Genomic DNA, 15,887 nt, shown 5'->3' with positions numbered 1-15,887 from the left:
CTCCTTGGCAGTTCTGTTCAGACACTGGCTGCTCCCTCCTGCTTCCAGGGAAACGTGTGTAAAAAGCCTGTGTCACTGCTGGATCTTTCAGAGGGGGATTTCTTCCTAACCCTGCTAGTTAGGGGCTGGCGAGGCCCTGAAGCAGGAGGCTTTATATCCTTCCTAATGCTCTTAGCTATCATTTGGCTATGTAAATGAAGAGGTGCAGGCTGTAACAGATGGGCTGCAGGAGGAGTGGAATGAGGGCTTCCCTGCTGCTTGAGATTGCTCTTCAATTGCATTTCTAAAGCAGAAATCACGAACAGCATTGTTTTGTGTGTGACAGTCAACTTCCCTCCCCCATTTCCCTGCAGTTGGTGTGAGAGTTTTAATCCCCGCAGTGCGGGAGACAATGCGGAGTGCTCTGCAAAGCTCAGTGTCTGCCCACAGTACTGACTGCTGCACAGGATTTTGGCTTGTGCCTGGGGAAACCTATAAAGAACATGCTGCTTTTTATTTTTTTCCTTTTCTTCCAGAACACAGACACAGAGAGCGTGTGGCCAGGGACAAGAGCTCCAGCCTTTGGGGGCAGGAACACTGGAGTTGTGGATGTACACCAAAAAAAAGTGGTCAGAGCTTTCTGCTCTGTCTTCTTGTCAAAAGACAGTTCGTTGTCTCCCTTGCAGCAGCACAGTGGGTCGTGAGCTAAGATGTATATATGTGTAGAGTATGCTCAGTCTCTCTGCGTTTGAGGAAGGGCTTAGATTTGTGTGCTTTAAAAATTTGGTGGATTAAAGAGACAAGGAAGTGTGTACTCAGGCAGGGCATAGTAAAACCCTGTCTGCCAGAAGTGCAAGCAGACGAGTATTGAGGTCCTGAAAGTTCATTTGTATATTTTTCAAGAGATGCACAGAGCAACACAATTAGCGCCAGACATTCGGGCTTGTTTGCAAGAGGTTTTCCTCCAGGTTATCTCTGTATTTACTGTCATTTAATGAAGGTTTGTACCCTGAGAGCTCAGGTGGACTCAGCATCTCTTCACCTGGGTGGATGGTGACACTGATGGTTATTTGCCTCTTTTTTTACAGGCAGCAGCAGTCACCAGATGCTTTGGAATCGTCGCAGTTGGAGGAAGAGGTAGATGAGCTATCCCTTATCGACCACAGTGAAATTATGGCAAGGTTAACGCTGAAGCAAGAGGTAGGTGCCTGCAGGGTTTGCTTTCAGACTCTGGTTTATACTGTATGGGAATCTGTGTGCCCAAATGAGGTGTCACCTTTTATTTGATAGGAAAAACTAGGTTGTGGCAGAAGTGGGATGCAGCTTTATGTGTGCTGGCTGTTGTGAAAGCGTGAGATGCTGGTACAGGCAGGGAGCATCAGCCCTGAGCGAGGGTTTGACAAAACGTGAGTTGTCTCTCTAAATACCAACGCATCTGGTGCCCTTTTCCCAGTCTGCTCCTTCCCACCTCCTCAGCCTGCTGCAGCCTGAAACCTGAGAGCCCGAGCACAGCAAATCCAGGTGCAGGTTTCAATCTGAAGGCAGGTTTAGCTGATTTCCTGAGCAGGACGTTATATTACCGGTGTGGAAGAGCAGCCAAAGTAACAGTTTCTGTATTTGAGAAGTGGCTTTATTTCTGTGAGTGAGCTTTGCTCACTGTGCTCTTGAACCCAGCTATTCCTGACATGCAGGTGGAGGGCATATTCAGGCTTTTGAAGCTTTCAGACTGTCAGGGGGTTAGTCTGAAAAACAGAGAATGTGTCATTTACTGGCACTTCCTGAGTGTTCTTTGGTCAGCCGAGATGTGCAGGAGAGAGTGAGAAGCTGTTATTCATTTATTAAGTAGCATTTCCTGAGTCTTGCCAGAGCGTCACCTGAAAAATTCCCATCTCAGACATATCTGCTGCATGGCTGTAATCTGTAATCCATGCTTTTGTCAGGGTTTTGCACATAGAAGTGACAAAGACATTGCTAAGGGAAGCCAGACATGACTCCAGTCTCCTCTGCAGGAATACTTCCTTTGAAAATCAATTAAAAATCAGTGATTTCTGAACATTTGGGACTAGCATATCTGTGTCAGCCCCTACCTTTTATTTTCTTCATGCTCTATGTGTTTGAAAGAGTGTAGAACTACCAGTGTGGGCTGTTTCCTGCAGGGTGGGAACCGCTGGCTGAGTGATGGGTTTGTTTTGTGTATTTTGAGCTGTGAATTCCAGTAGTGAGAAGAAAGGTGTTTATAGCACGTGGTAAGGCAGGGGTCAAACCGTTAGCAGGGCTTTTTTCTGCTCCTGGTTATTGGATCACTTCAGGTGACCCCCCAGCCAAACAGTTCCAGATCAGGGAATTAACTCGCTGGGTTTTGATGTTCTGGGAATGTGCAGGTTGAGTGCATGACCTCTCAGCACACAGCCGCTGTGGTACGTGATCCCACACTTTGAGACAGTTCACACAGTGTTATTGCTTTGTTAACAAGAGCATTTGGGAGTGTGGGACATTTCTGCTCATTCTTCTGTGAGCAGAAGGCTCAGCTTTCACTGAGCTTCACAGCCTGGCCTTAAGGAGTCAGAGACCTCAAGTGAGGATCAGCCCAGATCCTCGTCTGGGTCACCAAATGCTTTATGCAGATTCCAGGATCAGCCTAGCACTGAAGACCGTGTCCCAGCTTGTGCCAGGAACACGGTGTACTCTGCCAGTCCTTGCTGAGTTTGAATCCCAGAGATGATAAACCAGGTCACAGGGAGCTTGGGCCACGCTTAACATCTGTGTTCTCATTGCAGGGAGATGATGGGCCAGATGTTCGTGGTGGATCCGGAGATATTTTGTTGGTGCATGCAACAGAGACCGACAGGAAAGGTACAGTGGGTTTCCCAAACCAGAGCTGAGCAGCACAGCCCGACAGGGCCCTTTGCTGCTTGTCTTCTGCATCTCTAGCCTGTTTGGTCACCATGTCACTGCAGACAGCTAGGCCAGGGTGGAGAGGACCGAATCATTATCCTCTGAGTTAGGGGGAGATTGTGCTTGTCTTTGGTGGAACAGAGATAAGCTGGATAAGCGCTTGGTCGTTCTGTTTAGCAACAGGGATGATATTAACTCCTCACAGCCCTTGCCCAGATCTGGAAGGCAAGGGGTGCCAGTGGAGCAGTTGTCTTCATGAGCCAGGGGAGGCCACTGCAAGCCCTGGTTCTGTTCTCAGAGGTGCTCCTTGGCCTTGGAACTTCGGGGCAGTGGTGATGTAGGAGTTGCTGGAGTGACGGTTACATCAGAGTGGGAGAGGAGGGACGTTGCTTTGGGTCTAACACAGTACCCGTGGGCACTGGGAAAGCTGTTCAGGTGCTGGTCTGCTAACACCCTGTATTTTCCACTTACTGTGTCACTTCCTAGAGCCGCTCTGTACCCCTTGTGTGCTGGAATCCAGTCTGGTTCAGAGAGGGAATCTGCAGCACAAGAAAGGAGATGTAGGGGAGGAGAAGCGGGGTTGCAACCCTTAGCTATAGACTTGTTGAAACCCCACTGTATCTCTCCAAACTCAGTCACCACCACATGAAGCAGCTCCTTTCCCAGACCGGCAGCAAAACCAGCCTTTGTAATGTGTCCAGAGAGTGATTTTGAACCTGCCAAACACATTTGTGCTGACGGCCTTAACCAGAATTGATCTCCTTATCTCCGGGGACGCAAGACAAAATGCACTAACCCGCTGAACCACTCAGCGCTCGTATTTTAGAGGTTTGATGGTCAAAGGGGAAATATCTTTTGTGGGCATTTTGAAATGGCAGGGTTTTTACTGTAGCATAAGGTGTTTGCAATTACTTACAGCACCATTCAGCTCGCAACAAAATCCTTCCCCTGACAGTTACGTTTCCCGGTTTGCATCGGGCATCAAATCAGGCAGCAAGGACCAAAGTTAGGAATATACTAGAGAGGAGGAGGCAACCGATTGTGCCAAAGCTAGATATGTATATTTTAAAAATATGGTCTAAATGAGGTGGTGGAAATACCCTTTATAAAGATACTGAAACTGAAATAGCAAAGCTCTGATTTACAGCTGCTGTTCTCCAGAACAAGCATCACATTGGAAGCACTTCCCTGCTGTTCCTGTTGCAAGACGTCTCCTTGGTACAGAGATGTGTGTTAGACTGCTGGTTGGTGAACGGGGAGCTCTGGGGTGCTGCGAGCAGTGAACGCCGTGCAGAACCTCTCCAGACTAGGAAAAAACACAGCAGGGTTTTGAATGTGCAGCAGAGTGAGCTCTGCACAGTGAGAGTCTCAGAATAGTCCTGGAGCTTAAGCCTCCTGGGCTCTGCCAAGCGCTGAGCTGAATGGAGCACAGAGGAATTTGTGCTATGCTAACCCAGTGTTTGGGTGACTGAGAGGGTTAATGAATTAAGCCTACAATGAGAAGAATTCAAGGCTTGTAAATCAATCAGCCAAACGGCACAGAGGGGTATAGTTAAGAGGCTTTCCTTTAAAGATGAATTTCTTGGCAGCTTGGAGTGCCAGAGCAGACCAGCTGTATTACCTCACGTTGCCTTTTGGGCAGATGGGAACCCAGAATAAATGTAACTCCACACCCTGTTGCATGATGCTTCTTGTCCGTTTGAGTTTTCTAAAAGAGCTAAATGGAATAAAGGATAAAGGGAGACTTGTCTTTAGGAATAAAATCCATGGTTGGTTAAGTGCTCCCAGCCACACGCTGGCTGTGAGCGCAGGATTACGGCTGGACGAGGCCTGGGACTCACCCCTGACATGACCACCCAGCCTCCGGCTTTAGAGCTCACATCTGATTGTCTTTAACCAAAAGGCAGCAGCGCTCCCTGATTTCAGAGCAGGAGGACGTGGCGTCTCCATCAGGCTCCTGCCAAGAGAAGCGCGGCAGGTAGAGGCACAGCTCGCACCCGGTCCTGCTCTCCCCCACCTCCCTGTGCCAAGGGATGGATGGTACACAGGTGTGGGGTGAGCCCTGGCCTGGCTGAAACAAGTTTTACATGTAGAGCCGAGCCTGGGCAGGCACGGCAGAAGCTTTTTCTCCTTCTCTGCACTGCCGAGGCTGCGGCAGCGGTTGCAGTGCACGGGTGCAGTGTGCTGGGCACTGCACCTGCTGCACATTAACAAACAGAAGTTGACTGTGTGCACTGCGTCTGTGCTGTGGCAGGGTCACGGTCGCAGTAGCGTCAGGTTTTGTACTGCAATTTACTCTCCTTCTGGCCAAAAATATTTAACATTTACACCATCCCGAGGCAGATTTCCTGGAGCATAGCAAGGGCAGAGGGTCTGGAGCGCTGTATCGCCGTGTCACACCATGTGTTCCTGACCAGGAGGAAGAGTGGCCGTGTCTACAGGGCTCTGTGCTGCTTAAGTGGTACAGACAGCCAGCGGGCACCCACCTCTCACCATCAGATATTTTTAAAGTATCCCCAACGTCTAAACTACATTTTTCCTTGACCCATTATTTAAAGTTCCTGTCCCACAAGCAGGTGTTTTTCACTGGCCCCTTTTGTGGTCACAGAAATGAAGCAGCAAGCCTGGGTGCTGCAAACGGGAGCCAGCCCCGCGGGGACAGGGCAGTTTCACTGTTGCTCTTGTGCCATAGGGTCCATCTGCTGGTAAGAAACACCAGCACAGCATTTCTGCAGAGCCTATTTGTGTCAAAATGTGTCCGTGTCCTCTTCATGTGAGGCTGGATTCAACTTCACAAGAAGCTTCCTTTGGCTGAAACTGAGGCTTTCTTATCTTTGTCTGTAGATCTGGTGCTGTACTGTGAAGCCTTTCTGACTACCTACAGGACATTTATTACCCCAGAAGAGCTCATCAAGAAGCTGCAGTACAGATATCCTTTTGCATGAGCGGCATTGGAGCTGCGTGGTCATCATGGGGGGAGCTGATGATAAGTTGTCTGGCCAAAAGCCGCTGCCAGCATGGTGGGTGATGTGCTTGTCCTGGAGGTGTCCCGAGCAGGACGTCCCGCACCTCCTGCATGTGGGGGATGCTGTGGGGCAGGTGCTGGCAGAGTGCTGGACCAGAGACTTGTCTCCTGAGGGCCCTGGTGGGGGAGAAGAGCAGTTCACATTCTCTGTACGTCACTGAGGAACGGACCGTTTGTTCAGGACATCTACAAGAACAGGAATAATGCCATCGGGAGGGGCTGTGGGGGTTGCCTGCGTGGGCAGATGTAGTTTAACACTGGAGATAACTGAATGGTCAAGACCTTTTCTTCCTCTTACAATAAGAAATGTAGTGTGGAAGAGAATGTCCTCGTAGCCTCCAGTTCCGACCCGAGCTCATGGCTGTTAAGGAAGTGATGGCCTCTGAGCTGCCCCTGCTGCTCCCCTCGCCCTCAGTTGCGCCGCTCAGCATCTCCGTTCATACAGTGCAAAGACCTCAGGGGCTTTGGTCCTGTCTGTGCACTTCAAAGGGAGCCTGACGTCACCCTGTCCCCTGTCACAGCTCGTCACTGCCACCTGCAGCAGAGCCTGCTCCCCACGCTCCGGCTGGCATCGATGTGTCCAAGGACACACGGATCTCACTGCAGAGCGGTTGTCAGTGAAAATACCAGCTGGGGCATTGCTGCATGTCAATACTTGAATAACCGATAACCTTTTTCTCTTTCCCTTTGTCCACCTGGCAGCAGCTTTTTCAACCTGTGCTGTGTCCCCTGCCACCATTCTCCTTGAAGCAAATTGGGCAGTGGGGAAAGCAGAGGTGACATCTGAGATCTGTCGTGAGACCAGATGTCTCAGACCAGCGGGGAGATCACAGCAGGGGAGTGCTGCTCATTAAATTCCACCTTGGAGAGAACAGTTTCAGGGTACACCTGCTCTTCCAGCGTCAGTTCTGCGAGGCGTAAGTGCCTCCTCACACCCCTGCTACCTGCAGCTGGTGACAGGTTAATCCCATGCTAATTAGAGCCATATCAGTGTTCCTAATTTTCTGGAAACTGAACACCAGTTTCAGCCAAGACAGAATATTAAACTATTCTAATGTTACTTAAGGCAGCTGCTGATTGTGCTAATGCTTGTCTGACAATGCTTAAGTTGATTCTTTAACTTGCAACCAACGTATGAGAAGTTTTGCCACTTCCCAGACACGTTTAAGAAGCGAGTCAGCAAGAACACCTTCTTCGTGCTGGTGAGGGTGGTGGATGAGCTGTGGTGAGTTGTTTGTTTCATCTCAGGATGGGTACAGATACAAACTCCATAGCTCAGAGTCACGGCTCTGATGCCTTCCTTGGGTTTTCCATCTTTTTCTCAGCTTAGTGGAGCTGACGGAAGAAATCCTCAAGCTGCTGATGGACCTGGTGTTCCGACTGGTCTGCAACGGGGAGCTCAGCCTCGCCAGAGTGCTACGCAAGAATATCCTTGATAAAGTGGATCAGAAGAAGATGCTGGGCTACGCCAACTCCAGCAAACCTCTTGCAGCCCGTGGGGTGGCAGCCAGGTGAGGAAAGATGCACATAATGGTACTTTGGTCCTGTGAGAGACAGGGCATCCCTTTCTTGTGGACACGAGAGTTTCCTCAGTCCAAAATATAAGAATGAAAATAAAACAAGACACATTTTCTGAGCCTTTATACTTCGTCATTTTTTTCCTACAGACCAGGGACCTTGCATGATTTCCACAGCCACGAAATAGCCGAGCAGCTGACCCTCCTGGATGCTGAACTCTTCTATAAAATTGAGGTACAGAGATGAGGATGGGGTAGGGGCAATCTCTGGCATTCCCTGCCCGCTCTGCAGCACAGCCCTTGTGTGGCAGGAGACGCTGAACTCGGGTCAGCAAGCGGCTGTGAACACAGACTGGGAGTGAGGAGGCATGAATCCCATTTTAATGTGAGGTATTCTCACACCCCTCTCTTCTTCTTCCTCGGCAGATCCCAGAAGTTTTACTTTGGGCAAAGGAGCAAAATGAGGAGAAGAGCCCCAACCTGACACAGTTCACAGAGCACTTTAATAATATGTCCTACTGGTAAGGAGCTTAGAGCAACTGTGGCACTGAACCGTGCTTAAACCCCAGTGCACTATAAATATTCAAAATATTCCTTGCAGAGTTGGGTCCCCTTGTTACAAGTGGGGTAACCTATATTTTTGGCCAAGAATTAGATGCAGGGCACTCACTGAAGACCCCAGAGCACAGGAGAAAGAAAATTGGGAGGTTTGTAGGGGACACTGTAACCTGTAGGAGTTATTGTCAGTACCATTGAGCCCTTCAAAGAAACATTCCCCCTGCAAATAAACATGGTCTGTGAAGGGTCATGTGGTCATCCTTGACATTTTTCTGTCTTTGTTGTGAATTAGAGTGCTCCATTTCAGTTGGAGGTATCATGAACTGTTTAGTATTTTAGGCCTATCCTTATCAGTTATCTGTTTTTTAAATGAAACAAGAAGAAATCTGAGATCTGCTTAAGCGGGTTTATCTTTTTCCTGTCTTTTCATCCAGGGTCCGTTCAATAATTATGCTACAAGAGAAGGCGCAAGACAGAGAGAGGCTTCTCCTTAAGTTTATAAAGATTATGAAGGTATGAGCTTGGTTCTTGCTGTGAGTCTCACACGCTGCTCCTTGGAGGAGCAGGAGAGTGGGGCCTTCTGGTTGGCAGAGCTGTTTGATGCTAGAAAGCTTTTCAGATCTCTGGAGTAACTGCAATATTCTCCCTGTTCACAGCACTTACGAAAGCTGAATAATTTTAATTCCTATCTGGCCATTCTTTCTGCACTGGATTCTGCGCCCATTCGAAGGCTGGAGTGGCAGAAACAAACCTCGGAGGTGAGGAGCAGCCAGGGCTCTTGTCTGCGGGGGAAAAGATAACGGTGCTGACGGTGTGGAACAGTTGGGAGGTTTAACAGCTCAGCAACGTCCCGGGGCAGAGGGATGGGGAGAGCTGCTCTCCACGGGTGCAATCCTGCAGCACAGCTGGGCATTCTGCAGCAGTGCCAGCGCGGTGATGGGTCAGAACAGCCTCCTCCTCCTCGCCCTTTTCTTCCTCCTCCCTGCAAACGGAGGGCTCGGTGTATACGCACTCAGGCTGAGTAAATCAGTTGGAGGTGTTTGCAGGGTGGCGTTAACTCCCTGGCTCTCTGGGGAGAGGTGACAGAGAAAAGGGGTTCGCAGCAGCGGAGTCACCGTGCGCTTTGTGTTCCGGCAGGGCCTGGCCGAGTACTGCACGCTGATCGACAGCTCCTCGTCCTTCCGCGCCTACCGAGCAGCTCTGGCTGATGTGGAGCCCCCATGCATACCTTACCTGTGAGTTGGGAGTTGCTTTTCCCCTGCCATTATTTCTGCATGCTCAAATAGTTCCTTCAAGGATTCCTCAGCAGCTTGTGCTCCTCTCAGCACTTGCTTTTTGCCCGACATCTGGAATAAGACAGCAGAGTGGCACATCAAATAAATCATGTGCCCTCTCTGGAGCTGGACGGGGCTCTGAGCAACCTGAGCTGGTGAAGATGTCCCTGCTCATGGCAGGGGGGGCACTGGGTGAGCTTTGAAGGTCCCTCACCCAAACTGTTCTGTGATTCTGTTGGTGGCAGCAGCAGGAGGCCGGTAGATTCCATCTGGCGGGCCGTCCTGCTCGGTGTGACCAACCTCCCTGCTTGTTTGTCCCCTCCCTGCCCTGCCGCCCCGTTCTCTCTTGCAGAGGCCTGATTCTGCAGGACCTGACCTTTGTTCATCTGGGAAACCCCGATTACATCGACAACAAAGTGAACTTTTCCAAGCGCTGGCAGCAGTTTAACATCCTGGACAGCATGAGGTGCTTCCAGCAAGTGTGAGTGCAGCAGCGGGGGCTCAGAACCACCGCGCTGGGGGTGGACACGGGGGGTCGTGGTTGGGGCACAGGAGCCCCCGTGGAAGGGGGGTTCTAAAGTAAAACATCACGATGGAGATGGAAGGAGACCTGGTTACAACAGGGCTCTGGACACAGTCCTTCCCTCTTTAGGGTATTTTTTTCCTCAGTGCAGTGGTGGGCGTGATGTTTTTTCCCCTTTTTGCTGTCGCACCACAGTCACGAGTTTTGGGCTCAGGTCGCACAGACCCCACAGCGCTGGGTGTCCCTTAGAGCAGGACACGGGTGGCTCGGAGCTGGGAGAGGTCCCCATGTATCCCCTTGTTCAACCACCGCCCTCCTCTGTGCTTTTGCAGACATTACGACATCAAAAGAAACGACGACATCGTGTCCTTCTTCAACGATTTCAGTGACCACCTGGCCGAGGAGGCCTTGTGGGAACTGTCCCTCAAAATCAAACCTCGGAACATCACAAGGCGGAAAACAGACCGAGAAGAGAAAACCTAGGAGGAGGGGGCGTGCGAGCGAGGAGAATTGCTCCGCAGATGCGCCGAGGGCAGCTATGAGACTGGAGTTGAGTGTTTGTACCTGTTACTGGATGACGCACCCTCCCTCCCAGCTGGCAGCCGTCCCGGGGGGGCCAACGTCATCGGCTGCTCGCAACGGGCGAGAGGTGAGCGCACGCCAGCCGCCGAGGGCAGAGATCAGCCGCTGTGCTCACCCTCCTCCTCCTCCCGTCCCTCTGTGCCGTGAATCAGCTTTAAACCCGGGGAGAGAGCTTTGTGGAAGGAGGGTGCCGTGTGAGTGGTTTGCTGGCTCATTGCATCCCGGAATACCCCGGGTTTTTGTTTTCATCCACCAAGGAGGGTCAGCGAGAGCTGAGCACCCACAAACTCACCCCTGGGGTGGTGTTCAGCAGCCATGGAAGTCGAGGGTTTGAGGCTCCCCTGCAATGCCACCTCGAAACGCGTTCGTCCCCAGGAGATGAGGACGGAAGAGGAGCTCTGCAGAGGAGCTTTCGCAGAGCTGCTTGTGTTTACAGGGGTCTCCGCGTTACCCCAGATCTCCGGCGCCTTCTTCGCGGGAGGAAGGCACCGGTCGTAGATACGGAAGAGGCACTGAAAACGTGGGCAGAGACCCGCCGTCTTCAGTCAGCGTGTCCCCCTCCTCCTCTCAGATCTTGTTATTTAAGCAACGATAAATCCCTCCGAACCCTGGAATCACGGACTACCCGAGGTACTGCGGTTCACTCGTCCCGTGGACCCGTATCTTTTAGTGATGGTACTAGCTTTTGCACAGTAAATGCTGTAGTATATGAGACTGTAAATACTAGTATTTAGAATCCGTTGGGGATTTTTTTGATGCATGTCTGAATACCGATGGATTTATAGGAAAAAAAAAAAGTGCAAAACAGTATGTATAAAATTCACAACCAGTGACAATGTCGTTCCAAGTGCTGGAAGGAAGGAGGCTCGGGCGGCTGCGGCGTGGGAGAAGGAGCCGGCGGGTCCATTTCTGGGGCTGGAAATGGGAAGCGGGAAGGAGCTCCGCACCCAGCCGAGCCGTCCCCTCCGCGCGCTCCTCTCCCCTCTCACTTGTTGCCAAATGTTCTTTTCCAGGGGGTCTGGCTGACCCTTGGTGCTGTCCTTCCGATCCGCGCCTTGGCAGGAGCTCCTTGTCCCCAGCAGGTCCTTGTCCCCAGCCCTGTCCCCAGTCCCACCATGCTGGAGCCAGCGGGGCACAGGGGCAGCCCAGCAAGGGGGGGTCTCATTTCCCACACACGCAGCGTTAACCCCGATCTGTTCGGTGTGCCTTACTGACCCCTCTGTCCCCTCTCCGTGTCCCACCCGTGGTGTTGTCCCCAGCTGGGCCACGTCACCTCCCTCCTCTCTGTCCCCATCCCATGGTTTACAGTGTGGATCGTGGCTTTGGGCGGACGCTGCAGGTTTTCGCAGCCTTGCGGTGCCTTTCTCAGCACCATGTCGCGTGGGCACAGGTTTTTAGAGCTCCGTCTAACAAATCCCTGTGGCTTTAGGGCAGCGGCTCACAAGGAACACAGCCGGAGCGTTCCGCAGAGCATCCTTAACTCATTTCTCGCTGGCAGTCCTGTGTTTGCTAAAGCCTCTCTGTTTGTTCTGGGTGGATCGGGGCCGCGAGCACTTTCTTCTGCAAACAGGTTGCAAAGTCTCTCCCTGCAGACGGCGGCAGGAGGGGCGACGGTCGCGTTGCCCCGTTCCCAGGGCTGTGCCCAGATCGATTATTTTCCTGACTATTTAGGCACAGGACTCGTGCAGCAGCCAAATAGTGAAGTACAAAGAGACCCCCCCCTGCCTACAAGGGCATTTTCTTGGAGAGGAGAGCATGGGGTCCAGCAACCCCAGAGCAGGGATCTACCCGCGCTGAAACACGTGTCTGAGCAAGAACACTTCAAAACCGGTTTGTTTTTATGGCACTGAGGGCACTGGAGCCGTGTGTCGTGTCTGGCTGAGACTTTGCAATCCCGAAGGCTTCCCAGCCTCGTATGCAGGAGCTAACGCTTGTGTTTCCCTTTGTAAATAAGATTTTTTTAAAAAAAACCTGACATGACGAGACTGTGAAAAGGCCAATGCGCCCCGTGTGCCCCCTGGAACTCTGAGCTGTGCCAGGGGCCGTTTCCAGGGGTGTTGTGTGTGGTGGCAGCTCCGACCCCGCAGCCCATCGCTCCCCTTCCCATGGTGCAGCGTCCGTGGCTGGGGCCCCGTGCCATGGGGGTTCGGGGGGCGCCCCTCATCTCCAGCCCTCTGCCAGCCCCCCAAAGCCCGGAGGCTCAGCCCGTGGCGTGGGGACGGGGGTCTGCGTGGCCACAGCACCTTGTCCAGCACCGTGGGGCTGAGCTTTTCTTACCCCAGCTTTCCTCCCCCCTTCTCCCCTTTGCAGCTGTCCCAGCCAAGCAGGTGTCCCAACCACGGCCCCTGGCTCGTGTCCCCACCTCGCACCAGGCTTGCAGGGCTGCAGGGACCCGAAAGAAGGGGTCTCCTCGCCCAGAGCAGCTTGAGGTTTGCTGACCAGAGCCCCCCTCTCCAGGAGCAGCATCCTTGGGGAGCAGAAGCCCAGAAGAGCAGCCGTTTGCAAGACCGGGTGTTGGTGCGTTCCTGGGTTTTGCAGGCGGCAGCCGACACCATCACTTCTCTTTGGGGGCGGAGGGAGGGTCTCGAGCCCCCTCTGTGCCGGGCAGGGAGCGGGAGAAGCGATGTCCCCGGTCACCAGCCCCCTGACCCGCTCCCAGGCCTCCCCCAGCTCTTCGGTTGTATGATACATTTACCACTAACCCAGTCCCGATGGTGGCATCTTCCTGGAAACATTTCAGACCTGTAACTTTTATATTAAAGACAAATAAACACCGATAACAAACCCGCCTGATGATCCTGTTTACAGTGCATGCAGCAGTCTGTGGATTAAAGTGACAATCGAATCCGCTTCTGGCGCTGGTGTGGCCTCGTGTTTTCTCATGTGCCCCTCGGGGTTTTCCTCTGCCCTTTTCCCTTTTATTTTTCCCCTACAAATCTCTTCCTTGCCTCTCAGTGAGACGATCTCGCTCCAGTACAAACCCTACACCTGCTGGGGGGGGATTTCTGCTCCTGTCCCCTCCGGGCACTGATGTCCCCGTGTCGGGGGGTTCCCGCTCCCCAAAACGCCCGTTGGCAGCGCGTGCCCGGACACAGCACAGCCCGCGCAGCAGCCACGTGTCGGATGGCCGAGGGCTGTAAATAACCCCTGCGGCTCCCGCGCTATTTCAGGCCTGGACAGGGTTCAAAATTCCTCAGGAAATAATGGAGGAGGATGCCCAGACACTGACGGAGCACGTGCCTCCCGCCCGGGGGCTGCGGGGTCCCCATGTCCTTCCCCGGGGTGCTGCTTGGGCTGAAGCCTCGGCACCCACCTGCTTTTGGAGGAAACCGATTTGACCGATGCAGAACTTACCCTGAATTTTGTGGTGGACAGAAACCACGGGGAGGGTTTGGTGCAGGGCGCGTCCTTGGTGTGCACATAAAAAAGAAGCTTTGGCTACACCTGTGTTTTATTTCAATCTGGAAGCAGCAAGAAGGTGGTGACACAGCGTGTGTGTTTGTGTGTGCAGAATTACCGTAGAAGCTAAATACATGGGTTTGTATCTTCTCACTTTGTTAATTATCAGTGAGGGCTCGTCGCACACGCAGAGCAGCAGCCGCCGGCGGAGCAGCCGTGCGCCTTGGCCTCTCCAGCGCGCCTTGGCCATTCGCTCCATCTCCAACCGCAGTTCTACAAGACGCTCTCTCTACAGAGTCCCATTTGGCAGCTCCAAGTGACAGCTCGTGGTAACAGGGTCCACCGTTCCTCAGCAGAGCCTGATCCCGTGCGCGGTGCCTCCGCTCTCACACAGCTCCTTGTGGGACACGGCACCAGTATCACCTTGGGCTGGGTTCATCCTGCCCGCACTGTGATTCGTGGGGCTGAGAGCAGGTGAGCAAAGGTCCATGCGGCTCCTCATCCCACCAGGAAGCACAGACGCTGCGTCTTGGTCCGATAATCCTTTGTGGTCACCTGTCACCCATGGTGATGCCACATGGGGGCTGTGGCTGCTCCACCCAGGCCGTGGGGAGCTGCAAGGAGCCCCCGGCACCCACCGTGTCCCTGGGGCTCAGGGCCCCGTCACAGGTACAGGGCCACCAGGACGTAGATGACCCAGCTGATGGAGGCGAACAAACCGAAGAGCAGGCTGAAAAGGACCAGCGACTGGGTCTTTCTGGATGCCACGTTTGCCTGGGCCATGTCCCCGCGGCCGATCGCAGCCCGGGTCTGGCAGGGGCAGAAGGGGAGAGGTTAGAAGAGACCCGCAGCACCGGGAGGGGGGACTGAGGTGCCAAGCGGGTTTGGTGTAAATCAGGACCGTGCTGTCCTTACCTCGTAGGAGTAGACAAGGGCGATGACCCCGGTGAGCAGGCAGCAGAAGATGGTCACCAGCACCGACTCCACCAAGTAGTCCTTGGGCGGGCGCTGCCCGTGGCCGGCGGGCGATGGGTTCGTGCTCGGCTGCCCATTGTACTGTGACACGGGGGGGTTAGAGCTGCACGGTCCCCCCCTTACCCCCCCTCCCCGGGCTGTGGTGCTCAAGCATTGCTTGAGGCACCGCTGGGACCCCACGAGCCTGCGAGGGGGATAAGGGGTGACCCCGCTGTAGAATGGGACAGAAACCTGTCGGGGTGGGGGATACGTACGGTGGGGTAGGGCAGGGGGGCCGGCGGGATGCCCTGGGGTGGGAAGGGTCCTGGTCCCGGTCCTGGCTGGTAGATGATGGGTGTTTGCTGGGAGAATCTGGCCGGGAGTGGCGGGTAGAGGAGGTGAACGCTCTTGGGGTCCGGAGGCGAGTAGGGCGGCGGGTCCCCCTCGAAGGCCGCGTTGGCAACCGCCACCATGGGCCCATCCCCGCAGCCCGTGGGGGGGTCCCAGTGGGGGCCGGAGCTGGGCAGCCCCCCGGCCGCCCCCTGCTCTGCTCCTGGGTCCTGGGGCCTGGCAGGTGCGTCACCCTCCATCCCGCAGGGACACCTGTGGGGACAGGGAGGCCATGGGCTGCCCCGCTGTCCCCTCACCCCTCGACAAGCACAGCCCTGCCTCACCGGCCCCAAACATCCCCCGATAACTCGGGTCAGCTGTGGGGTGGGCGAGTGCCTGAGGGACCGCAACCCCCCCGCCACCCCCGTGTCCCCACCCCAGTCCCCACTCACGGCGGTGCCCGCGGTCCCCGGTGCGGACGCTCGGGTCTGGGCCCGGGCGGCGGCGGCGCGGCGGGGCCGGCGGGTTAATGATCCACGGGCTGTTTGCACAGCGAACCGCGGGCGGGGCCGCGCCCGGCGCTGCCACCCCCGGGACGGGGGGGTCACCCCGGGGCTGCAAACGGGGGATGCTGAGCACAGCCCGGCTCGGGGCCCGGTGCATCCCGCACGGGGGTGTGTGCTGGTGCAGGAACGGGGCACCGCTTGGGTTTGCGGTTACAGACAGTCAAACCCTTGCTTTCATAGGTAAGCGCATGATTTGTCTTTACCTTAAAATGTTATGTTTGCATGTAGAAAGTGTTGCCTATATATTCTGGCCACATCTATTTATATACAAAATACATGTTAAAA

General features: G+C 54.0%; 2 protein-coding genes across 11 annotated transcripts in view; one reads left to right on the top strand and one right to left on the bottom strand.

Moving 5' to 3' along the window:
* Window positions 1-13,202, top strand: part of RAPGEF1 (Rap guanine nucleotide exchange factor 1) — a 76,541-nt gene extending 63,339 nt beyond the window's left edge. For all 10 annotated transcript variants that reach the window (XM_071817529.1, XM_071817528.1, XM_071817525.1 and 7 more), the window contains 12 exons: window positions 1,068-1,179; window positions 2,757-2,832; window positions 5,719-5,803; window positions 7,032-7,124; window positions 7,225-7,410; window positions 7,567-7,651; window positions 7,843-7,937; window positions 8,409-8,487; window positions 8,631-8,732; window positions 9,112-9,209; window positions 9,601-9,729; window positions 10,104-13,202. In XM_071817529.1, the coding sequence (XP_071673630.1) occupies window positions 1,068-1,179; window positions 2,757-2,832; window positions 5,719-5,803; window positions 7,032-7,124; window positions 7,225-7,410; window positions 7,567-7,651; window positions 7,843-7,937; window positions 8,409-8,487; window positions 8,631-8,732; window positions 9,112-9,209; window positions 9,601-9,729; window positions 10,104-10,254 (1,291 nt within the window). In that variant the 3' untranslated portion in view covers window positions 10,255-13,202. The remainder of the gene's footprint in view (window positions 1-1,067; window positions 1,180-2,756; window positions 2,833-5,718; window positions 5,804-7,031; window positions 7,125-7,224; window positions 7,411-7,566; window positions 7,652-7,842; window positions 7,938-8,408; window positions 8,488-8,630; window positions 8,733-9,111; window positions 9,210-9,600; window positions 9,730-10,103) is intronic.
* A 584-nt stretch (window positions 13,203-13,786) lies between these two features.
* Window positions 13,787-15,577, bottom strand: PRRT1B (proline rich transmembrane protein 1B). The gene is made up of 4 exons (XM_065853819.2): window positions 15,489-15,577; window positions 14,982-15,309; window positions 14,668-14,808; window positions 13,787-14,562 (listed from the first exon to the last, which is right to left on the bottom strand). Exons 2-4 carry the CDS (start codon window positions 15,294-15,296, stop codon window positions 14,416-14,418), a joined length of 603 nt encoding a protein of 200 aa, XP_065709891.1. The 5' UTR covers window positions 15,297-15,309; window positions 15,489-15,577; the 3' UTR covers window positions 13,787-14,415.
* Between the last annotated feature and the right edge of the window lie 310 nt (window positions 15,578-15,887).

Source organism: Patagioenas fasciata, chromosome 20, assembly GCF_037038585.1.
Source record: "Patagioenas fasciata isolate bPatFas1 chromosome 20, bPatFas1.hap1, whole genome shotgun sequence".
NCBI classification, from domain to species: Eukaryota; Metazoa; Chordata; class Aves; order Columbiformes; family Columbidae; genus Patagioenas; species Patagioenas fasciata.
This window is presented reverse-complemented; position numbering and strand designations above follow the sequence as displayed.